This window comes from Saccostrea echinata, unplaced genomic scaffold (assembly GCF_033153115.1).
Source record: "Saccostrea echinata isolate AGI-Se365-2 ecotype Australia unplaced genomic scaffold, CSIRO_AGI_Sech_v1 ptg000009l, whole genome shotgun sequence".
NCBI classification, from domain to species: Eukaryota; Metazoa; Mollusca; class Bivalvia; order Ostreida; family Ostreidae; genus Saccostrea; species Saccostrea echinata.
In genome coordinates, this window is record NW_026889758.1 from 15,438,023 (window position 1) to 15,463,296 (window position 25,274).

General features: G+C 34.5%; 4 protein-coding genes across 4 annotated transcripts in view; 1 reads left to right on the forward strand and 3 right to left on the reverse strand.

Annotated features, from left to right (window-relative positions):
- Positions 1-23,750, forward strand: part of LOC133181861 (helicase-like transcription factor) — a 46,277-nt gene extending 22,527 nt beyond the window's left edge. Inside the window, exons 17-29 of the mRNA XM_061316498.1 lie at positions 1,541-1,597; positions 1,852-1,949; positions 4,777-4,920; positions 5,062-5,194; positions 6,164-6,299; positions 11,786-11,965; positions 15,065-15,192; positions 16,171-16,364; positions 17,849-17,977; positions 18,092-18,204; positions 19,431-19,611; positions 20,102-20,182; positions 22,195-23,750. Of these exons, the coding sequence (XP_061172482.1) occupies positions 1,541-1,597; positions 1,852-1,949; positions 4,777-4,920; positions 5,062-5,194; positions 6,164-6,299; positions 11,786-11,965; positions 15,065-15,192; positions 16,171-16,364; positions 17,849-17,977; positions 18,092-18,204; positions 19,431-19,611; positions 20,102-20,182; positions 22,195-22,347 (1,727 nt within the window). The 3' untranslated portion in view covers positions 22,348-23,750. The remainder of the gene's footprint in view (positions 1-1,540; positions 1,598-1,851; positions 1,950-4,776; positions 4,921-5,061; positions 5,195-6,163; positions 6,300-11,785; positions 11,966-15,064; positions 15,193-16,170; positions 16,365-17,848; positions 17,978-18,091; positions 18,205-19,430; positions 19,612-20,101; positions 20,183-22,194) is intronic.
- On the reverse strand, positions 6,531-7,856 carry LOC133183999 (uncharacterized). Its single transcript, XM_061318872.1, has 4 exons — positions 7,539-7,856; positions 7,146-7,386; positions 6,830-7,054; positions 6,531-6,706 (listed from the first exon to the last, which is right to left on the reverse strand). The coding sequence occupies exons 1-4, from the start codon at positions 7,854-7,856 to the stop codon at positions 6,531-6,533; spliced, it is 960 nt and encodes a 319-aa protein (XP_061174856.1).
- Positions 7,910-10,047, reverse strand: LOC133183363 (uncharacterized). Its single transcript, XM_061318323.1, has 2 exons — positions 9,817-10,047; positions 7,910-9,527 (listed from the first exon to the last, which is right to left on the reverse strand). Exons 1-2 carry the CDS (start codon positions 10,015-10,017, stop codon positions 8,901-8,903), a joined length of 828 nt encoding a protein of 275 aa, XP_061174307.1. The 5' UTR covers positions 10,018-10,047; the 3' UTR covers positions 7,910-8,900.
- LOC133184000 (uncharacterized) lies at positions 10,209-10,744 on the reverse strand. The gene is made up of 2 exons (XM_061318873.1): positions 10,524-10,744; positions 10,209-10,350 (listed from the first exon to the last, which is right to left on the reverse strand). The coding sequence occupies exons 1-2, from the start codon at positions 10,742-10,744 to the stop codon at positions 10,209-10,211; spliced, it is 363 nt and encodes a 120-aa protein (XP_061174857.1).
- Positions 23,751-25,274: the final 1,524 nt, after the last annotated feature.

The following is a 25,274-nucleotide window of genomic DNA, read 5'->3' on the forward strand; positions in this document are numbered from 1 at the left end:
AAATTTGTAAATTTCTTGACCCTTGGTCTTGGGTTCTGGTGTTAGGGTAAGGCTTTGTTGAATCTGTAGTGAAAATGCATTGTACCTGTGAAATTCTACTCTGCTTCTGGGCATATCGGAAGCAAACTGAGTAAAAGTTTAAATGATATGAGTAAGCGTATTTCTACCAGATTTTTAAACATCTGGACCATTCGTCTAAGCATTCTGGTCCTGGGCAGGGCTCTATTAATTTGTATTCTACTGAGAGAAGTTATTCCCCTTTTCCATTCACCTTTGATAATTAATCACTGTAAATAATGTATTTGAAAGGTTAGTAGAATAAGATAATTATGCAAGAATGTTTATCGTATAATTAAAAAAGTACTTTCTTAGTTTTAATAATCAGGTAGACCTGTAAGTAATAGATAAATAAAAATGAGACAAAAATAACTTATTAAAAGTTCTTCAAAGACCATAAGAGAGGTCAATGCTAGAGGTCTTAATATGGGTTTAAAAATAGTACAGAAGCACTAATAGTTTGTTAATAGGCTGCATGGTGATAGTGTTAAGTGGGGGACAGATTAGAACTCAATTTCTGAGTTGATAGTGAATACTAGACTAATTATTTTGTTGATCCTGATCTTCCTACTTCTCTTGTTTTTGTTCCTCTGCTCTGCCTTCGGGTATTAAGTAATCAAAGTAAGCATGCTAACTGTATAGTTATGATGAGCAATAGTGCCTCTTTCAAAATTGTGAATTACATGGCCTCTGGTTTAAAATACAAACCAAATTCAATTGTTGGAAAGTTGTTACACGATACTCAGGTGACCTATAAGGCCCGTGGGCCTCTTGTTTTATATATTAAACCCAAAATGTTAAGTAAAAAAAGAAAAACATCAGTCAGAATTTTTTTGCGACATTTAGATATTTCTTCATATGTATCGATATGCGTATCGTCCTCACACAGAATTGATATCTCGATATATCGTCCCAGCCCTAGATGAAATACATGTACTGTAAATGTTAACAGTTACTTGTGTCTGGGACAGAGATAGATAAAATGACCTGCTTACAACAGCAGTGATGGAATAATATCTCTAAGCAAATTTTTGTAAGATGTAAAATATAGAAGATTGATATAAAATATCTATCAGAGAACACTGGGAACAAAAACTAGTGGAACTTTTACCCGTTTTTTTTTTTTGTTTATTCATTCATTGATAGATTTTTGAACAGTATTTTGAATTCATCGCTTCTGAAGTATTAAAATACCATGCTGCTGTATCCATTGACAACCACTTCATGAATGTAGTATGTACATACAGTAAAAGCATCTTTGATCATATTAAGTAAGGTTGTCCCTAAGACCTAGGGGCCTAGGAATTTCCCCGCCTATAATGATGTAATTTCCCGGTTATTTTGGTATTTCTCCTAAACTCCCCATTACTGGAAGAACCCCAGATCTGCTTCTACTTTTTAAATGTCCTCTTCTATTTCAATTCTTTAAGTCTCTGAATATAGAAGGTACTCACTTTTACCTACATTGTAAATTATATTCCAGGTGAGGAATTACCTGATATACCTGGATCTGAGGAACTCCCCTCTTGCTCAACTCCAGGTGTGTATTGTGTAAGCAGTTTGGAGAACTGACAGTTAATAATCTTTATAGTGAATTTGATGAACAACTATGAGTTTAATACTCATGATTTTAAAGTTTTACTGTTTGAAACAAATGTATGTAGACTTGCAATATTAGACCAAAATTAACTAGCATGTGATAAATTTAATTTTAATTGAAATTTTGACCATGCCAATCTTCGGCAAGCAGGACTTACAAATCCTATATCACATACATATGTATATCCTTATCAGGAAGCAGTAAATGTGGGAAGTTCTCGGGAAGAACACAGACAACAGGAGCACGGGCCACTCTAATTGTTTGTCCCTTGTCTGTGTTGAGTAACTGGCTCGTAAGTTATATGTCACTAAACAATAAATGTGTTAAATGTTTTAAAAATACATGTATACCATGTAGTAAATTTCTGCAATTTTTGAAGTTTTGCAGAGATTTGCTGTTCTGTCAAAATTGCTAAAGAAGATTTGTGAACAAGGCGAGCAAAATGCCTATTGTGCGAAAAATATGATAGTGAAAAATTAAATCTCAACTGGAACAAAATTTTCTTTAATATTTCATCTAACATTGAAGTATTTATTTAAAATCTATACAGTTTGCAAGAATCTCATAAAATTGATTTTATTTGCCTATGAAATAGCATACACACACCAAAGAGAGCAAAAAGGATCATTTTCTCATATTATAACACAACTTTTCCATAAGGTTTTCACTACATTTTTAGCTCACCTCAATGAAGTTGGGGGAGCTTATGTAATACCCTCGGCGTCGGCATCCCAGGTTAAGGTTTTTGGAGCAGTTTTCTTTTCAAGTACTTCTATGGCCTATATTAGTCAGAGGTGCATGGAGGATGCTTCTAGTGTGTTTTATTGTACCAGTCAAGGTTTCAGATGCTGCAATTTCAGCTAAAGAATGACCAGAGTAATGTTTTTGGAGCAGGTTAAAGTTTTTGGAGCAGGTCTCATTTCCAAGTAACTATAAGCCCTATATTGACCAAACTTGCATGGATGATACATCTAAGGATGCACACTACTGAACTTCAGGGGTTGAAATTTTCCTGGAAAACCCACTAGCCCAGGGGCTACGGATCAGTAAAAAATTACTAGCCCAAACCTCAAACTAACTAGCCCAAATATTTTTTATGCAAAATGAAAACATAACAAGTTAAATTAAAGTTTCAAATGCTGTGGTGACAGAAACAAATTAAACTACAATGTAGTTCTCATTCAAAAGAAACCAGTCTGCATAGAAAAGCAAAAGTAAACTGATGAGATTTTTTTTCTGTTCTGCTAGTCCGACAGACTATCATTACATTTAAATTAGCTAGCCCGAGTCTTAAAATGACTAGCCCCGGGCGTCGGGCTACCGTATATTTCAACCCCTGAACTTGCTTCGGATGCTGGATCTGACCTACATTTTTCGGATGAGTGACTAGGTTAAAGTTTTTGGAGTAGATCTCATTTCCAAGTAACTATAAGCGCTGTATTGACCAAACTTGCATGGATGATACATCTAAGGATGCACACTACTGGACTTGCTTCGGATGCTGGATTTGACTTACATTTTCCGGATGAGTAACCAGGTTAAAGTTTTTGGAGCAGATGTCATTTCCAAGTAAGTATAAGCCCTATATTGACCAAACTTGCATGGATGATACATCTAAGGATTCACACTACTGGACTTGCTTCGGATGCTGAATCTGACCTATATTTTATGGATGAGTGACCAGGTTAAAGTTTTTGGAGCAGATGTCATTTCCAAGTATCTATAAACCCTATATTGACCAAACTTGCATGGATGATACATCTAAGGATGTACACTACTGGACTTGCTTCGGATGCTGGATCTGACTTAAATTTTTGGGATGAGTGACCAGGTTAAAGTTTTTGGAGCAGATGTCATTTCCAAGTAAGTATAAGCCCTATATTGACCAAACTTGCATGGATGATACATCTAAGGATGCACACTACTGGACTTGCTTCGGATGCTGGATTTGACTTACATTTTCCAGATGAGTGACCAGGTTAAAGTTTTTGGAGCAGATGTCATTTCCAAGTAAGTATAAGCCCTATATTGACCAAACTTGCATGGATGATACATCTAAGGATTCACACTACTGGACTTGCTTCGGATGCTGGATCTGACCTACATTTTCCGGATGAGTAACCAGGTTAAAGTTTTTGGAGCAGATCTCATTTCCAAGTAACTATAAGGCCTATCTGAACCAAACTTGCATGAATGATGCATCAAGGGACAAACAATCTCAAAACTTGCTTCGGATGCTGGATTTGACTTACATTTTCTGGATGAGTGACTAGTTTTAAGTTTTCAGATAAGTCTATTCCCAAGTAACTGCAAGCCCTATCAGACCAAAATTGCATAATTGTTGCATCTAGGGATGCACATTACTAGATTATTAGTTTAGTGTCTTACTTTGCCTTACTTAAAGACAACATTCATTGAGGTGAGCTCTGTAATCTCTGATTACCTATGTTTTTTAATTTTATCCACAAAAGTTGCGTAGAAATATGCATTTTTTTATTAAACAAAAACATGGAGCAAAGACCCACTATACCTTAAAAATACACTTTTATGACATAACATTAGTATCTTTCTGAGAAATACATGTACTTGGAGTCCATTAGGTCAAGGGTCATATCACAGACATTATTTAAATGCTATTATTCATTAGGAGTTGTGTAGTGTAGTGGTAAGCTTGTTAGTCTCAATGGAAAATGATACTCAGGATTATTATTGCTAGTGTTCAAATCCCAAGAATACTACATTATTTTTTTTAATAATAGAATAATATTTGCCAAGAAAATTTTCCTCAGAAATGTTTTGATGGTCATCATTTCATAAATTTCAATCAAAGAAAACTTTACTTTAAATACTAAATTCAGAAACTGAACATGATTTTTATATATGTATATCTGAAGCTATATGCATTCTGCATGCCTTATTTGCCCATCTCCTTAGTATTTCGAAATTTTACAGCTTATACCTTTGACACTGCATATTGAATGGAATTTCTCAAATTGCAGACTCTGATATTTATGAAATATATAGAGGATATAATGCCAAATTTAAAAGGTTGCAATATTTTTTTCTGAGAGGAGGTTTTTTTTCTGTTGATGTAAAGCCCTGATTTTACTTGAGTCTAGGATCAGTTGGAGGATCATATACATGAGAATGTACACCTGGATATCTACACATACTACGGATCCAGTAGAATCCGGGATCCGGCCGTGTTAGCCAAACAAGACATCGTTCTCACCACCTACTCCACTCTCTCATGTGATGCCAAGGTAATTCCTGACAAGTTTACATAATTCTAACATACATGTATATGCTTGCTTGTGTGAACAAAGCATAGAAGTATTGGATGTCAAGAATGCAAAACACTGGGATGAACAAGTTAATAGTGAATGACAAAAGTGTATTTTCAGGGTGATGGAGCTCTGCAGAAAGTGAAGTGGCTGAGGATTGTCCTTGATGAAGGGCATGCTATCAGAAATCCCAATGCCCAACAAACCAAGGCTATATGTGCCTTACAGGCAGACAGAAAATGGGTTCTTACAGGTAAAGAAGTATGACGTGTATTACTCACAGATTTAGTGTGAAGGAGAGTTGAAACGAATGTTCGAATATTCGCAAATAAATAGTAAATGGTGAATATTTGAATGGAAATTTAGTATTCAAATATTCAGTCACGTGTCTTACACTTAAATATTTTCTTTGTCGATAAAAATGTATGGGTACTTTACCAATTAAATCTTATAGTATTAATAGATTTAGCTTTTTTATCCTATTGATGCTCCCACTGAACTGTTGACTCCCAAATTTAATTACTATTCGAGAGTACCGGTAATATGATTAGAAATTTAAACAGAAATCCAAATTTTGAATTTTCTTGGTGTAAATCTCATTGAATAAAGGATATTTCATTTTTAAATGGAGTTTTTTTCATGCCTACCAGTTTCACCACCGATCGTATGCATTTTCCTGCCATTTCCATGCATTTTTCTATCATGGGTTTCACTAAATCGTGCAAATGACTACTTTTTGTATGTTTTCTTCTAAAAAGAAATAATCCTAAAATCTAATTATTTACTTAAATTTTTTGAAACACACTTATTTAGAAATTGATCTCTGAAACAAGTGTCATTTTAGTAGCATGTTCAGTAATGTGTAACGTGAATACCCCTATAATGCACGTGGACTTTCCCTTTTCTACAGCAACAAAGCATTCACTTGGGGGTTGATCTTGCTAAAATTTTAAATATTTACAAAAAGTGTTGGTTTGTTATTTAGTATGGTACCTAATATGAAATCATTGGTGTGGTGATAAGTTTTGTGATACTTAACTAATCGCAGAATTTGCAAAAATTTCTCCCACACTAACAGTTCCACATTTACAGCATATTACTATGACAATTCAGAAAAATATATATTGTTCATGTAAAATTTTGATGCTAGACTGTTCACAAACTATATAGTATTGCATTTCTTATTTTCATGATCTGTTGTATATACATATATTTCTTGAAGGAACACCCATCCAAAACTCTATTAAAGACCTGTGGTCCCTGGTAAGCTTTCTCCAGATCAGCCCGTTCACTGACAGACAGTGGTGGACCAGAGCGATAGAGAGACCGCTGGAGCAGGGAAATGAGAGTGCTATTAAGTAAGGCCAGAGTTTTTTTATTTTCTGTTTAACGGGAATTTTTATTAAAAAGTTGGGTCGGGGGGACGAAATAAAAATAAAAAAAAAAAAGATAAAAATGTTTCGGGTCGGGACCAAAATAAAAATAATATTAAAAAAAATGTCGTTTTTTTTTTTTTTTTTTAAAATACACAAAAACAATGAAAATCTGTAATTATTTTATTTGAATAAACCAAACAGATATTTGATATGTTAGTTTTTGCGTTTTTTAGCGTTTCTAGTGGGAATTTGTTTCCCAGATTGAAGACACTGTCCGCATATAGGTCTAACTATGGCGAAGTCCTCCTGCAGCCTGCGGACTTCATCGCAGTTGGTTACGTCTGGGTCACCACAGTGGAAACGGACAGCATCAAATATCTGTGTCTTCCCTGTCACATAAAACATACACAGCTAATGAAGAATGTAGAAAAAACACAATATTCACTTGATTCACTTTTTTTTTATACAGACAATCAATAAATAAATTTATTAATTGTTAACTTAATAGATACCTGAGTAATACTGTGTCTCTATGGGTGAAGAGCAGGAGATATTTTGTCTGCATAGTATGACGTCCTGATACTGACCCCCTGGAAACAAAGGATTTCCACAAATGTAGAGTAGTTCTTCTTGAACTCGTTCAACTGCCCTCTCCTCTGTTCTATTCAATTTTCTGCTTGCATAGATAACTCTTCTCTTTCCACACTCTGTACATAACACAAATCCTCTCACTTTTGCTGCAAAATATCATAAGAATTGTCACTAAATATACAATGTATAATATTTATCAACTAATACATGGGATTTGTTACATGGTTGTGTACTTACTTCCAACCAAAACAGCTTTAAACTTCTTGTCTCTTTCTGATGATTCTCCATGTTTCCCTGTCATACTTGGTCTATTCATATCATTAGTTTCCGTTCCATACAGGTCCTGAAAATCTTTGTACTGCCCATTCTCATCCTGTGTAGGATCTGGCACAAAATGAAGTCCACGAAAGACATCATCTGGAAGCCTAGGAGGATTGAGAACACAATACCCACAGTTGTCTGCCATACACTTCTTGATCTAAAAATTAATTGCTCTATCAAACAAATGTTGCACTGTATGTACAAACATAAATTAAATACATTGTATAAAAGTATATGCAGCATGCACTTTCAATCTTTATTTATCAATATAAATATAACCAAAAAATCTTTCTTTATTTTAATACACACCTGAAAAGAGTATTGACGGCTTCTGGAATGGGATTCCAGGAAAGCATCAATTGCTGTAGATTGCAGGGTTGACAAATTTGCATCACAGTGAATATTCTCATCCAGCACTTTCAACATTTCCACCAAAGCATACATTTCTTCTTGACTAGCTGGATCATGCACACATACATTTTCTCCCTTCCATCTAAGATGCTTAAATCTTTCTCTTAAAATGTTCAATGAGACTTCAACTGCTTGTGTATACTCTTCTTTAAGTTTCTGGTTTTTACTTCCCAAATTTCTCAGCTTCTTAAGTGAACTTGCAGACTTGACTTGCATTTCACATTCTAGAGACATAGCAATTGCTCCAATGCTACATTCTGTAATGCTAAATTAAGAAGACTCATTATTCTTTCTGCTGGATTAGCATAACTCCCACAAGGTGCTGTTCGTGCACACACTATCATGTCCAAGTCCAGAGCAATGAACTCCATAAGAGCACAAAGTTTAACACTTTTGTATGTTGTCCTGTGGTCTGGTCCACCGTCAGTATAACGAATGAGCACAGGAGTTCGCAGGTTCACGTCATCAACCGAGTTGCACTGTCGCATTAATGACACGTTTTCAGTAGAATGTCGCAGTGGTGAGGAAGCTTGAAAAACCTTATCTTTGACAGTAACATTAAGAAGTCCATTGTAAAAAGAGTCCTTCGGATTTTCTGGTATGTCATTTACAAAGCAAACAGAAGGAATTATCCCACCAACATGAAAGTCGTGGTCCAGTGCTACAACTTTCATGCATCCACCTGCAAGTCCACCATGGTGAGCACGTACCCCAGTTGAAACTGGATGACCAGGTTCCCCCAGAGGTATGATGGCCTTATCATCCATGCATTGAAATGTTGAAAAATCACGCATCCGACAGGCAAATTCTTTTAACATGGAAAAAAGGACTGCACAATAATGGGAGTCGGGGTGCTGCACTCGAACCAATCTCTGTTGCACAGCAAATCTTACATTATATTGTCCAGTGTAATTCTTAGCTGTTGTGTTGTACACATTTGATGGACTAAAGTTCAGTTTTATCCAAGACACAGATGGAGCTTCTGAACCCTCAGGCAATCTATCCAGTATTTGACTTATGAGCTCATCAACAGAAATTGCAAATGGTAAGTAAAGTCTATCATTTGAACGTCTTTCATGAACAGCTGCTTTTTCATCAAAAAATTTCCCAAGCTCTTTCCAGAATGGCTTGAATTTCTCTTCTGCAGGTCTGCAATTATTTTTTCGCAAATCAAAGATCAATTCACAATCTTCACTATCCAAAAGAAACTTCATGAAGCGTTCATCAATCTGTGAAGCATTTGCAGAATTGGCCTGATATTCAAACTCTGTGAGATAAGAGTACCATATTCCTTAATATTACTGGCTGTAAGCCGGTACAGGATTTATATCGATCTATAAAGTCTTTTTGCATCTTTCTAGTTGAAAATTTCAGTATGTTTCTTTTTATTTTGTCAATAACTTTAACTTGTTTCACTGTGTCTCTGCAAGTTGACTCTGGAAGTTTCCACAAGACATTCATGTTTCCAAGATAGTTTCCATATTGGAATGAATACAATGCAACAGAACTTGATAAAGATAAATGTTTTATCCATTTTCTTCTTTCCTCCTTATCATTAGGTTCAAATCTAATGAGATCAATCGGTTGATATTCTGCCAGATCTTTAACGCACAAATCCAGAGCTTTATACTCTACGGGCACATTTTCCACAGACTCAATGACTCTGAGTATCCAGTTGTCTTTCAAATCTCTAATGGGCACTGTACTTTCGTGGTTTGCCTTCATCTTCTTATTGCAGTCACATAAATATTCCTCATATTTCTTCAGATGTGAAATTAAATCTTCTATTGAAGTGTACAACTCTTTAAACTGGGGATTCATCATCCATGGAATAGTGAGAAGCGATGACAAATTCTGTGCATTTTCTTTCAAGTCAATGGAAGTAACCTTAAAAATATAAAAATATATTCATAAAATTAAACTCTATAAACAATTTGACTACTGTTGTATTACCCCTATATTATGTGTTTAAAAATCAGTTGTAAATGAAGAAAATAACACAAAAAACATTACCTCAAATTAATTTCGCTTGTAGGCATATTTTAAATTGGTAAATTTCAATCAGTTTTTTTTTTTTAAAATTCATGGATGCAAGGGCAAAATACTTCTTTAAATTAAGAGGTTTTTTTTGTAATTCTCATCTAGTATATCAGTCTGACATTAATGGTACACACACCTGTGGAATTTTTTTATGTTGGACTTTCAAATCACGGTACCCAGATAAATCCTTGAAGAGCTTTGGCAGTTGCAAACCTCTTTTCTGAAATTTCTCGTGATGTGGATCCAGATACCAAAACGTCTGGGTTAAAGTGGAAACAACGTGGTTACCTACACTGTTGACTTGGTGGTTGGTAAACCCAAAGCTGTGCTTTCTCATTATTGAAATTACATCATTGTATAATCTATCCTTGGAAGTATTTTCCTTTCTACAAGATATTAATTATTTTTTTTTATTTTTATAAGGCTTAACAAGAATTTCATTCTAAATAGTTTTGCATTTATATGCCATTTGGAATTTTCCTTCATATTTAAATCCAACTGGTACTAAAAGTATTTCAATTGAGATATTTACCTTTGTGCAGGATATTGTGTGTAGCTCCTGGTAGCTGTCATTAGTACATCAAATATACTTTTACCCTGGGTTGGTTTGTTGTTGGTGGTGTTGGAATCCTGCTCTAATTTGCACACCCATGCGGAAATCGTTTTACATCTGAAAAAAGTTCATCCATCCTTTACTCTCCTTACGTGATTATTATTATTAAAATAAATGAATGCAACTTTGCGTACACCCATTCATACAACGACTTTTCATTTTTTTACTACATTCAGAACCGTGGAGAACAGTAAATTGTGTATTAAATTACTCAGGTTTCAAAGACTTACCCAAAATCTTTGAGAACACTAATAGGTGTCTTAGGGTCAATGTCTGTGCCCCTGCTTTCAATTCTAGATATTTGAACAGCGTCAGATTTACCGGATTCTTCCAGCAATACAGATATGACACGTCCGATATCATCATCAAGTTTTGCTTTCACAAATTTGCTCTGACGTATTGCAGCGTCAATGCATCTAATGTCGATTTTAACATACACGTGATCCGCCATTACGATGATTTTCTTTCCCGGGAAGCTGTCGTTTTGTAAACTGGTTCTCTGAAAATTCGTGATCAGTTAGACGCTTATTTATATTGAGCTCAATAGTGCATTAGATCAAACATTTCATTGGTTTATTTAAAAAAATTTAGAGTACAACGATCCCGATTTTATTTTATATAATCGATCAACAACAGGGTTGGCGCGAGTTTAAAAAATAAAAACGATTTCAACCTCTTTTATTTTTTTTCGGTATTTGGAGAAAATTGAGTCGGCGCTTCCCGTTAAACAGAAAATAAAAAAACTCTGGCCTAAATAGAATTTTATTCATTTGTTGTTTTTATATCCGTTAAAAATTATAATGTAGAGAACAGCAAAACTACACGTGCATGTACATTCTAAATTTGTTTCACTCGGAATTCTGTAGATTGCTGTCGCAGCCTTTCAGATCAAAATTTGTCCGTTGTCTGTCGTTGTCATTCTAAACTTTTTACAATTTCATCTCCTCCAGAACCATGGGCCAATTTCAGCTAGTATTCTTTGTAAAAGAGGATCCAGATTTGTTCAAATGAAGAACTACACCCTCTTCTAAGGGGAGATAATTAAGAAAAAATGAAAATTGGGTGATATTGTTTAAAAGTCTTATTAGGAACCACTGGGCCAACTTGTGCAAAAGCTTCCCGACATTGTAGATTCAGGTTTTGTTCAATCATGACCCCTGAGGGTAGGGTGAGACCACAATGAGCAATCAAATTTTTACATAGGAATTAACAAGAAAACTCAAGATTTTCTCAAGAATAGCAAAGTCACAAGTGGTCATATTTATATTGAGACATCTTCAAGTAATGTAAATACAAGTTTGTTCAAAACATGATCTTCTGGGGTAGGGTGGGGTCATAATATGTGGTGTAAGTTTTACATAATAATATATGAAAAAGAAATTGCTGATGAAGAATAGACGGACCATAGTTACTCAGGTGAGCATTGTGACCCATTGGCTTCTTGTTTTGTGTATGTGTATTGTACAAGTGAAATACTGTATTGCTGCTGTAGACGTGTTCAGCATTTAATGGGTGCCATCGCCCTGAGGAGAACTAAGAACCAGAAGGTGGAGGGGAAGCCCATCGTGGAGTTACCAGAGAGAAATGTCTTTGTGGAGCATGTCAAGCTTTCAGAGGAAGAGAGGTCTGTGTATGAAGCCATGCAGAATGAAGGCAAAATCATTGTCAGCAGGTAAATAAAAAGTGTTACTTTGTGAACTCTGTACATGTTCAATAGGAGAGATTATGGCCCAGTGTCCATTCTCTTTTGTCTCAATTTTTTTTGTAATAATTCAAAACTACATACAAGTACATCTATTTCGCAAAGGCTTTGAGATGGTGACTTTAGAATAGGTCTCTTGTGAAGTTACTACATGCACTGTATGTGCTCTTTCATTTGCTTGATTTGAAAAGTATCCAATCTCCTTTTTAAATAAATTGGTCTTTATGTTAAGGACTGTTTCAGTAAAAATTACCAGGGGAAGGGGGTTGGGGGGGGGGGGGTTGGATGCCAATGATTTTTAGACAACCCCTTACCTATAGATTTTTTGCTTGCCAAACCATAAACTAATACTGTATTTATATATATTTAAAAAAAATAGGAAGAAAATACTGAGTAGAACATGCAATCCCCTGTGCCCAAAATTAAATCTATGACTTAAATATTTAATTTATATGCCCCCGTATCAAAGATTCAGGGGTATATAGTTTTTGCCCTGTCCGTCCGTCTGTCTGTTTGTCCGCAAAAACTTTAACATTGCCTATAACTTTTGATTGGTTGGAGCTATGGCTTTCATATTTCACATGTGCATTCCTCGTGACAAGACCTTTCTTTGGGTACCAGCAATTTTGACCCTTTGACCTTGACCTTGGAGTTTGCATACTTTTGAACAAACTTTAACCTTGGCCATAACTTTTGAACCACTGATGCTAGGGCATTCATACTTCACATATGTAATCCTTGTGGCAATACCTTCCTTTGGATACCAGCAATTTTGACCCTTTGACCTTGACCTTGGAGTTTGACTTACTTTTGGAAAACTTTAACCTTGGTCATAACTTTTGAACCATTGGTGCTAGGGCTTTCATACTTTACATATATAATCCTTGTGACAAGACATTCTTTTGGATACCAACAATTGTAATCCATTGACCTTGGAGTTTGACCTACTTCTGAAAAACTTTAACCTTGGTCATAACTTTTGAACAATTGGTGTTTCAGCTTTCATATTTCACCTGTATATTTCTTTTGAGAAGACCTTTCCTTCGGCACCATAATTTTGACCATTTGACCTTGATGTTTGACTTACTTTTGAAAAACTTTAACCTTTTCCATATCTATTCAATGGTTGCTGCTAGGGCTTTCATATTTCACAGGTATATTCCTTGAGACAAGGCCTTACTTTGGGTACCAACATATTTGATTTGCTTTTGAGAAAGTTTAACCTTTGCTATAAGTTGCCATACGGGGGCATCAGTGTTTCACAAACACATTATGTTTTTTAAAATTTCACTTGCCCTCTCCTAAAATTCACTAGCCCCGGGCTTCGGGCAATGGGATTTGTTAGTCTCTGGGAACCATCCTCAGGTTGTGTAGATTTAAGTTTGTTCAAATTATGATCCCCTGGGGTAAGATGGGGCCACAATGGATGATCAAAGTTTTACATAGGTATATATAGGAAAAATCTGAGAAAATCTTTTAGGGGTAGGTTGGGACCACTTATGCATTTGAACTTTTCAATAATGAACTGATTTCTGCATTTTTCTTAGCAAGGCCACAACACTCAGGTGAGCGATGTGGTCCATGGGCCTCTTGTCATTGTTTACAACATTGAACATTGCATGTCTAGTCTATTTTTAAAGTGTTTTAAAGATTTAGATCATTAATAAGGTGAACCTTTTCAATTCGTCCCCAGGAGAAAACGGTCGAAACAATGGAGGTTTATTTTTCTGTGCAGTACGTCATCAAACGTGGTTTAAAAAGCTCCTTAATTCCAATTGAAATAGGATATAAATAATGAAAAATCGTCATATTAATTGAATCATTTATCAGAAATAAAAAAACCAACAATATTTTAAAAAAATAGGCACAAGTTCTTTTAAACCCACACTGTTTAGAAACTCTTCCATAATGAGCTGACATTTCTCAGCTATCATGCCACAACTTTAGCAAAGCTTATGTGAAGATTTATAATAGAATCATTCATTACTACGAGTGTGGGATAGTGAAATTCCATCAAGGGGACAAGATTCATGGTCTAGGACGAGGCTATTATTCTCGCATAATCACTGGTGTTAGTGTGAGACAGCAGTGTGAGATTTTTCTTTCTTACACTGTGTAATACTATGCAGCGAACAGTAAATTATATATTCCTTCTTATATAATACTTGTAACAATGTCAAAAAAAGAATCACATGTTCTTAAAATGTTGTTGTTTAATAATTGCCGTATTCTCACTTTCTAAATGGCACTATTTGTAGGTCACGGAAGGATTAAATTCTTCTAAAATGTTACGCTATTGTTTATTTTTAAATCCATTATATATAATTCAGAATGATTTAAGTGCACTGAAATTTATTTTCTGATTTTACACATAATGTGTAAACCATTTTCAGGGACGATTTCTTTGATGGTGTATTCAGATTTTTAATTGGATGCTAAATTAAAAATATAGATTTTTCAATGGTGATGACATGCCATTATTTTAGATAAAATAATGCGAGAAAAATAATCATTACATACTCATGTGGGATAGTGAAATTCCACCTAGGGGCCATGATTCTCTGTCTTGCAGGTTGGTGGAAGAAAACTAAAAACTAGATAGAGAAAAATCGGACTCTATTTCATAAAAATGTGCATTTTATTAGGCTTCATTGTTGTTCAGTTTGGAAGCTTGAAACTGGAACCCCCACCCACCCAACCACATGAAATTGTCTATCCCCAACCTCCAGAATAGAACCACTTGAACCCCCCCCCCTTCCCGAAAAAAAAAAAAAAAATTGGGATTCCACCCCTCCCAGATAATTTTTACTGGAATAGCCCTAATTAATTCAGTTAAAATTTCAAACATTTCAATAAATGTAAACAAAATAGGCCTCAGCAAGAAATTGAAAATGAAGTCCACTGTCCAATGTCACAGAGCGTGATTCCATTTGTAAGATGATGTAGCCTATGAATTAAGAGATGTACACTGTAAATCATTAATGTCTGTCTTCTGTAGTGACACTGTAGGCAATCATTGTACCTTGGAGGCTTCTAGCTATTTCCTTGACATTTTCAATTTGCTTACAGATATTTCCAACAAGGCACTCTGTTGCATCACTATGGAGATGTCCTTGCTATTCTGATGAGGTTGAGACAGATGTGCTGTCATCCTCTTCTGGTGGCCAAGGCAGCAGCTGCCATGAAGGAAATCATAAGTAAGATAGGAGGAGGGGAGGAAATAAGTAAAGGAGAGGAGGAAATCATAAGTAAGATAGGAGGAGGGGAGGGATTCATTAGTAAGATAGGAGGAGGGGAGGGATTCATATGTAAGATAGGAGGAGGGGAGGGATTCATATGTAAGATAGGAGGAGGGTAGGGATTCATAAGTAAGATGGGAGGAGGGGAGGAAATTGCGATTGAAATCATAAGTTAGATACGAGATGGGGAGAAAATCATAAGTAAGACATGAGGTGGGGAGGAAATCAAAAGTAAGATAGGAGGAGGGGAGGAAATAAGTAAAGGAGAGGAGGAAATCATAAGTAAGATAGGAGGAGGGGAGGGATTCATTAGTAAGATAGGAGGAGGGGAGGGATTTATATGTAAGATAGGAGGAGGGGAGGGATTCATATGTAAGATAGGAGGAGGGGAGGGATTCATATGTAAGATAGGAGGAGGGGAGGGATTCATAAGTAAGATGGGAGGAGGGGAGGAAATTGCAATTGAAATCATAAGTTAGATACGAGATGGGGAGAAAATCATAAGTAAGACATGAGGTGGGGAGGAAATCAAAAGTAAGATAGGAGGAAGGGAGAAAATTATGATGGAAATCATAAATAAGATAGGAGGAGGGGAGGGAATCATAAGATAGGAGGAGGGGAGGAAATTATGAAGGAAATCATAAATTAGATAGGAGGAGGGGAGGAAATAATAAATTAGATAGGAGGAGGGGAGGAAATCATAAATAAAATATGAGGAGGGGAGAAAATTATGAAAGAAATCGTAAGTTAAACAGGAGGAGGCGAGGAAATTATGAAGGAAATCATAAGAAAATAAGAGGTGGTTAGAAAAATATTATTCGAAGTAAAAAAGGAACATATATTTGTAGAAATTATAAGTAATGTTAAAAACAGTGTAGAATTTCATACACCTGTCAATCTGTCAGAAAGCTGTCAGAAATATTTAATGTGTTTAAGATGAAGCTGAGGCCAGTGGTGGGATGAATGATGCCTTGAGACAGAAGTTGGTGGACACTTTAATGATGGTGCTGAACTCGGGATCTGACGAGGAGTGTGCCATCTGTCTGGACTCGCTCAAGCGTCCAATTATCACACGCTGTGCTCACGTCTTCTGTAGGGGATGTATCGAGGCTGTCATAAAAAATGAAATGGTATGGAAACCATTATACAATAGTCATGTGTCATACAATCATCAGTTATAAAGAATTTGAAAAGAAATTCAGAATTTTTAAGAAAAACTAAAATATACTGACTGTGAAGTGAAACTTTTGCTATAAGGATAGATGAAACAAGCAAAAAAAAAAAAAAATGAATGCCTGGATTGGTATATCTTTTTGGACTTATCTTGGTGGTAGATGATTCAAATATTGAATTTCTAAAATATTAAGAAATTGTAAATTTTCTATGATGAAAATTTTACCTTTCTGTGATCACCCTATTAAGACTATACAATTTTTTTTATCACTTTGTATAGGACATTTTTGTGAAATTTTAAAGGAAGAATTAAAATCTGTGCAGTTAAACTTATTCATTTTATTTATGTAAACATGACTAAAGTTGTTATTTTCATGACTTTTGAACAAAGTTTGTTTGTATCATCTGTTCTTAACAAGTGCAGTTGAACTTCGGTATCTTGAACCCTGATATCTCAGATAACATGGATCCATGGATATGTTGGCATGTTTTTGAAGTCTCAAGCACTTATTTCTCAAGTATTTTACCTTGTTTTGAGGATATCTTGAATCCTTAAATATCCCGAAGTATTTTATTAGTCCCATAGAGTTTGAGATAACAAGGTTTGATTGTAAATATATATACGTTACTCAGTAAAAAATTTTATTTATGATTAATTTTTGATAAATTAAAAGTTCATTCTCTCATGGACTACAATCAAAAGCTGGAATAAGACTTTTTCTTCAATATCATTCAATTTTGATGTAAATTTATTATATTTAGCCTCTACAATATTTGACGGATACTGTACATCATTTTAATTCCACGGTGTTAAAATTTCATGATTTCTCAAAATGTACTAATCGCGATGGTTTTAATTTCACTCTGCAAGAATTTAATTTAAATTTGGTATAAGCATTTAAACGATTTTAAAAACTAATGATAGCATTCACGATGGATTTAATTTCGTGAAAAAACGAATCGCAAACATAGTGAAATTAAAACCACCGTGATTATTTGCCAATCTACAGTATTTATTTTTTAACAACTTAGTGTAGATTTGATTTAGTGCATTTCTGAAATATACATTGTACCTTATTTTACAAGACATTTAGCAATGTATTTGATTTAGTGGAAGCTGCTTTCCATCAAAAGTGTGTCTAGAATACACAGCTAAATGTAATGCATTAACAGTAATCACCCAAACAACCCTTTTGTACAATAAAGATGTCACAATGACTATAGTTACCTTAAAAACAAAATTTCAAAACATACCTTTCTAATTTGAAAAAAAATCATTCCATGGATTTTCAATTTATAGATTTATGAATGAAAAAGTTACAAATTTTAAATAGAATTAATATTTATCATATTTTGAAAAATTCATTTATAGAGTATGAACTTGGATTCTCACACAGGAATATTGAAGTGTATTTATTAGATTAAAAATTCACCTTAACAGCTGCATGCCAGGTGTCCATTGTGTCGTGGAGAGGTGTCTACAGAGACCCTGACTGAGGTCCCAGCAGAACACTTACAACAGAGTGCAGCAGAGGCCGCAACACAGGGGGAGTGGAAGTCCAGCACCAAAGTATGTCCTTTGTCAGCAATAAACCACCATCAGTAGTAAACTTCTGTCGTTACTAAAGATAACTTGACATTCTTAAAAGGTACAAAGGGAACATGATATTGTTACTTTTTGAAGGTGGATGCCTTGATGAATGGTTTAGTAAAGCTGAGAGAGGAGGATTGCAGTATTAAGAGCCTTGTTGTGTCTCAGTTCACTAGTTTGCTGACTCTCCTAGAAATTCCCTTGAAGTATGTCTGCATCAATTACGTTAATAACATACATGTATGCTTTTCAGTGAAGAGTTTTAGAATGATTCAGCAGTCTATCCCAAAAGCACCAGTCCGTTGGATAAATCCAATGAAAATCGATTTGGTCTGATGATGAAGTTACAATATTCGGTCCGAATGTCCAAATGCCTCGTAATTGAATTTTTTTTTCTTTTTACTTACTTTGATCGTTTTTAAAATATATATAAAATCAATATATATAATATATATATAAAATATACATACATGGGACTCTTGTAAGCTCCGAAGTTCAAGGGACCACTTATCTCAAGTTCAAAAATCGGCATTTTCTCCTGATGGTTATAAAGATACTGTAAATTCCTTATTTTACGCGAGTACTTAATATCGCGAAGTGGCCCAAGGGCGCCAAACCGTGAGAACAATAATTCGCGAATGTGTGATTTATCTAGAGATTTTACATACATTAAAGTACCATAAAAATAAAAGCGAGTAATTTTATTTCGCGAGTGGTGCTTCTCGCATAATTACGCGATAATTTATTCCTCACGTATATTTAGGAATCTACAGTACATAAACAGTTTTCCTTTCAGTCGAATGTTTTGAAGAAATAATTGCACCAAATTTACAGTACTACTAAACAACATATTCTTTGTTTATCTAAGTGTTTCATTTAAGATTTATTTCATCTATTATTATTAAATTGTATTAAATTTTAATACAGTCATACAAAAACGAAAGTAGAAATGGCAGTGTATATAATGTAGATAAAAAAAACAAAAACACCATTCAAAAAAGTTTCTCAGGTAATACCTCTGAATAAATAATGTATTTAATAAATACATTGCTACTTTATTTTGTTTCTTTTTTATGTGTTATTGTTTGCCTTGTTTACGAAAATAAACACAGCAAGAGATCACCAATCCATAACGCACTTGATGCAACTGACTCGATCTAAATTTTTGAAAATCTTGAAAAACACCTTATAAAAATAAATGCCCTTATTGATACATACATTAAAGTCTTGTGTCTAACCATAAGAGATATACATATCCTGGTAAAGGGGATGGTTTCAATGTCAAAAGTAGAAACTGGCCTTATTTTGGAATTAATTTCTTTTTTTTAGTTATTTATAGTAAAATTGTGTTTGACCTTTTCCCATCTTGAAAATATCAGGATAAAACAGTTTTACACCAAAATGTACTAACTCTTTGGCATTCTGATTTTAGTGCCCTTGGCTTCAGCTTTGTACGATTAGATGGGACTATGTCTATGAAGCAGAGATTGAGAGCAGTGGAGGAGTTTTCTAATCCAGCCCCAGGCTCGCCTACCATTATGCTTCTGTCCCTTAAGGCTGGCGGGGTGGGGATCAATCTGGTCGCTGCCTCTAGAGTGTTTTTAATGGATCCGGTATGCTAATTTATAACAGTCAAGATAAAATAGTGTTTTTTTATGAGTATAACTTGAATGATTTGAGATAATACTACACTGTATCAGTGTTTATCTTACAATTGTGAATCTAAGGACTGAAATGATAAAACCATAATAAACTTGAATTGGGTTGAAAGGCATTGGATTTCCAGGTCAATTTGAGTCGTTCAATGTCCTTTTGTTATCAATTTTCATGCATCATCTGTTGTATGTGGCCTTTTCACAACTTAAGTTCTTCAGTAACACACTCATATTGATGTGCAAAAAGTCACTAATAATGTAGTTTTAAGTTTATAGGGTGTAAAAGGTCTGAAGGAACACCTAGACTACTGTTTGTAAACTTGACATCACTCTAAATTACTATGATTAAAACTGTTGATTCATGGACTGAAAGTTGTGAATTTAAAAATTTATTGTGTACAAAAAAAAAAGAAAATCAATTTAAATTAATGTTTCTTAATGTTTGAAGGCCTGGAATCCTGCATCTGAAGAACAATGTTTTGACAGATGTCACAGATTAGGCCAGACCAAAGATGTAGTCATTACAAAGGTACTGTGTTAATTAAACCACTGGTCAAATTGTTGATGGCCTCCAATAACTACATTGTTTTTCTGTTTTGTTTTGTTTTTTGTAATCAAGGTTTTATTGTGACTTGATACTAAATGATTAATTTTCCTAACTCAAGTTGTGGAGGGTCATATCAAAGGCAGTTTAAGATATAAAAGCTTAACATAGATTGACATTTTTCTCAATTCATAAAACTTTAGATAATTAATTTCTTTTGAAAGAGTTAACATAACAAGATTTAAATACACAAAAATATAAAGAACTCATACCACTGACTGAGTTCTATTGTCTTATCTATTGTGTAATAGTTTGTTGTGTTTAACTGTCAGTGGAGTGACCTGTGTCTTATCCCTTGTGTTACAGTTTGTTGTGTTTAATTGTCAGTAGAGTGACCTGTGTCTAATCCCTTGTGTTACAGTTTGTTGTGTTTAATTGTCAGTAGAGTGACCTGTGTCTTATCCCTTGTGTTACAGTTTGTTGTGTTTTATTGTCAGTAAAGTGACCTATGTTTAATCCCTTGTGTTACAGTTTGTTGTGTTTTATTGTCAGTAGAGTGACCTGTGTCTAATCCCTTGTGTTACAGTTTGTTGTGTTTAATTGTCAGTAGAGTGACCTGTGTCTTATCCCTTGTGTTACAGTTTGTTGTGTTTAACTGTCAGTGGAGTGACCTGTGTCTTATCCCTTGTGTTACAGTTTGTTGTGTTTAATTGTCAGTAGAGTGACCTGTGTCTAATCCCTTGTGTTACAGTTTGTTGTGTTTAATTGTCAGTAGAGTGACCTGTGTCTTATCCCTTGTGTTACAGTTTGTTGTGTTTTATTGTCAGTAGAGTGACCTATGTTTAATCCCTTGTGTTACAGTTTGTTGTGTTTTATTGTCAGTAGAGTGACCTGTGTCTAATCCCTTGTGTTACAGTTTGTTGTGTTTTACTGTACGTGGATTGATCTGTGTCTAATCCCTTGTGTTACAGTTTGTTGTGTTTAATTGTCAGTAGAGTGACTTGCTTCTAATCCCTTATGTTACAGCTTGTTTTGTTTTACTGTACGTGGAGTGACCTATGTTTAATCCCTTGTGTTACAGTTTGTTGTGTTTTATTGTCAGTAGAGTGACCTGTGTCTTATCCCTTGTGTAACAGTTTGTTGTAGAGTGACCTGTGTCTTATCCCTTGTGTTACAGTTTGTTGTGTTTTACTGTACGTGGATTGATCTTTGTCTAATCCCTTGTGTTACAGTTTGTTGTGTTTAATTGTCAGTAGAGTGACTTGCTTCTAATCCCTTATGTTACAGCTTGTTTTGTTTTACTGTACGTGGAGTGACCTATGTTTAATCCCTTGTGTTACAGTTTGTTGTGTTTAATTGTCAGTAGAGTGACCTGTGTCTTATCCCTTGTGTTACAGTTTTTTGTGTTTAATTGTCAGTAGAGTGACCTGTGTCTAATCCCTTGTGTTACAGTTTGTTGTGTTTAATTGTGAGTAGAGTGACTTGCTTCTAATCCCTTGTGTTACAGTTTGTTGTGTTTTATTGTCAGTGGAGTGACCTGTTTCTAATCCATTATATTACAGTTTGTTGTGTTTAATTGTCAGTAGAGTGACTTGCTTCTAATCCCTTATGTTACAGCTTGTTTTGTTTTACTGTACGTGGAGTGACCTATGTTTAATCCCTTGTGTTTCAGTTTGTTGTGTTTAACTGTCAGTGGAGTGACCTATGTCTAATCCCCTGTGTTACAGTTTGTTGTGTTTAACTGTCAGTGGAGTGACCTATGTCTAGTCCCCTGTGTTACAGTTTGTTGTGTTTTATTGTCAGTAGAGTGACCTTTGTCTAATCCTTTGTGTCAGTTTGTTGTATTTGCTGTCCGTGGAGTGACTTGTGTCTAATCTGTTGTGTAACAGTTTGTTGTATTTTGCTGTCATGGAGTTACCTGTGTCTAATCCCTTGTGTAACTGTTTAATGTATTTGCTGTCGGTGGAGTGACCTGTATCTTATACCGTGTGTTACAGTTTGTTGTGGAGGATTCTGTGGAGGAGAGGATGATGGCTCTACAAAATCAGAAGAGGAAACTGATGCAGGGGGCATTCGGTCAGAATAAACAAAGCGCTGAGGAAAAACGCACCAACAGAATTCGTGACATTAAAACACTTATGGATCTGTAAAAAGTAAACATCAGATAAGGCCATGAAAATAATGATAAATCTTTTACACATATTTTGTGGATTTTTGGGATCTGTATTTCAGTTCTGGGTCTGTGCATCAGAGAAGGAAATAAACATATTGATTGTTGTTGTGACCCAAGACCCATGTGAAATGACTCTTGAAATCTGTTTTCTATTTACTTAGTTGGAATTCTTAAAATGATTTTTTTTTTTTTCTGAAAAGTCATCAAGGGAACTAACTCCACCAGTCTAAGTTTTAGAAAAACAGATGATATGTGCATTTGAAGTTCATTAGAAGAATTTATTCTGAATGTCAATTTCCCTAATTTATGTTTCCTGATATAGTTTAGCAAATGAGATCCTGATATAAATGAATGAAATAGAATACCGGTATTCTCTTGTGTTTTTTTTTTAATTATTTTTATAGAATGGTTTTGATGCATTTATAAACTATTATTTCAAGGGAAAAATCAACTTTTTTTTTCATTGAAATTCCAGAAAAATTTATTTGTTAAACTGTTATTTCTTACTAATCCCAGCATACCTGAGGTGGTGTTTTTTTTTGTTTTTTTTTTTTAGGTTTTTGTTGCACTTTGCAGCTAAGATAGGTCTGCACATTTTACTTTTTGCTTTGTATCAACTTTTATTTCATCTATTGTGCTGAAAATCTTGCCTTTATATGTATAAGTATTAGTGCTTTTATTCTTTTATTTTATTTTTGCAGCTAAATTGATCGTTCTACAGTAGTGCTTAATAAAACTTTTAATAAATCCTTGATAGAGTCCTTTGGTATCCTATGTTGGTGTAGTATTTGTAAGCCACACATGAAATCTAATGAATTCATATTGAGGCCCCTGTGTCAGGTTAGGATTGAAACAAAAGTCATTGAAATCTCAGGCTTGGAATTTATAGAAAGAATCTTGAGAAAATTTTCTTCTGATGAACAGGTTACAATATGTATGCATTCAGAATGTGGTTGTAAATGTAAAAAGGGGCCACAACAAGGGTTCTTATCTGTATAGGAATGATACAAACTTTTTTTTGAAAACCGAGCTATAATGACTGACTGATGTGCAAATCTTTGTCGATACTGTGGATCAAAATTGTTTAAACCTGGCCCTTTTGAAGTCTTAATAAGGGGATTCATTTATCAGATGTACATATTTATCTGGCAGTATCAAAACAACAGATTAGTTCTATACTTCAAGGAAATAAATTGTTTTGTACTTATCAAATAAATTCGATCTTTTCTCTTCTCTTCTATTTGTTTTGAGAACTTTTTCTTTTTCCTGTAGTATAAAAAAAAAACTTGTTTTTTTTTTTAATGTACACCAACCAGTCATGAACTTGTAGTCTAGAGCAGTTGTTTTGTTTATGTTAATTAAAAGCTTTTAAAAACTTTTCTTTGCATTTATATTTTGTGTACCCATGAATTGGAGGATAGTTGTGGTATGCAAGTAAATTGATTCTTTCAGTATTGATGTTACTTGATGAAACTGAAGATATCCAGGGGAAGCTTTGCAAATGGGGGATGGGGTAGGGTTTGTATAGTGTTTAGAGAGGGACACAAATACCAGTTTGTTTGTTTTGTTTTTTTTTTTGTTTTTTTTTTGTGCAAAAGATTTCTCCACCAAAACTAATTTTGACTTATTTGCTATGAAATATATGACACTATAATTTGAAGAGAACCAAATATAGTAAGATGAGTCTACTTAGTAAAGTGTTCATATACCAGATTTAGTACAGACTTAATATCATGAAAATCCGGGAGGTAGTTGACCACAGGAGTAGAAGTACATATCATTTTTACCAATATTTTTATGCCCCTGCCATGAAATGGCTGGGGCATATAATATTACCCCATTCTGTCATTCTATCATCGACTTTCCATTCATTATCTCAGAAACAGTTGCACACATTCAACTCAAATTTGACATATGGATTCATCTCAGGAATACGCAGGTCAAGTTTGATTTTGGTCATGGTCCAATTATATTTGAAAGAGTTATCCCTCTTGAACTTGGAAAAAAATAAATTTTTGATTTCTGCTCTCTAACTTTTGTAGGGATGTATGTGTAAGGATGAAATTGCATTTGGAGGTAGTTTACCAAAATGTTTTATAAAGGTCAAGTTCAAATTTGGTCATGGTCTAATGATTTTTGACAGAGTTATCCCTCTTGAGCTCAGAAAAAAAATAAATTTTCAGTTTCCACTCTCTAACTTTTGTAAGAATGTATCTTTTAAGTTGAAATTGTATATGCAGGTATTTTACCAGAAAATACAGGTCAACTTCGAATTTTGCTGTGGATTGGTGATTTTTGACAGAGTTATCCCTCTTGAACTTGGAAAAAAATAAGAAATTTTCAGTTTCCGCTTATAACTTTTGTTGAAATGTATGTAACTATAAGGCTGAAATTGCATTTGCAGGTATTTTACTAGAAAATACAGGTAAAGTTCAAATTTGGTCATGTCCAATGATTTTTTGAGAGAGTTATCCCACTTGAACTTAGGAAAAAATAAGAAATTTTTATTTTCTGATTTCTAACTTTTGTAGGGATGAAATTTATATATAAGGTTGAAATAGCATATGCAGGTATTTTACCAGAAGATGCAGGTCAAGTTCGATTTTGGTCCTTGTCCGATGATTTTCTTGAACTTGGAAAAGATTTAAAAATTCACAATTTCTAATCATTACCTCAGCTACAAATGTGCAGTTTACAATTTCTATTTATTATCTAAGTTATAAATGCACATTTTGTGCATGTCATTTGAAATTTAGGCTGCTGGCGGGGGCATTCATGGCGTTAAGACACATCTAGTTAGGTAAATTTTTAAATTCACTTGAGTTGAAAGCTCGGATTCTTATTTGTTCAGATTGAACCCTTAGGAGTAAGGGGGGACCACAATAGTGGATCAGAGTTTTACAA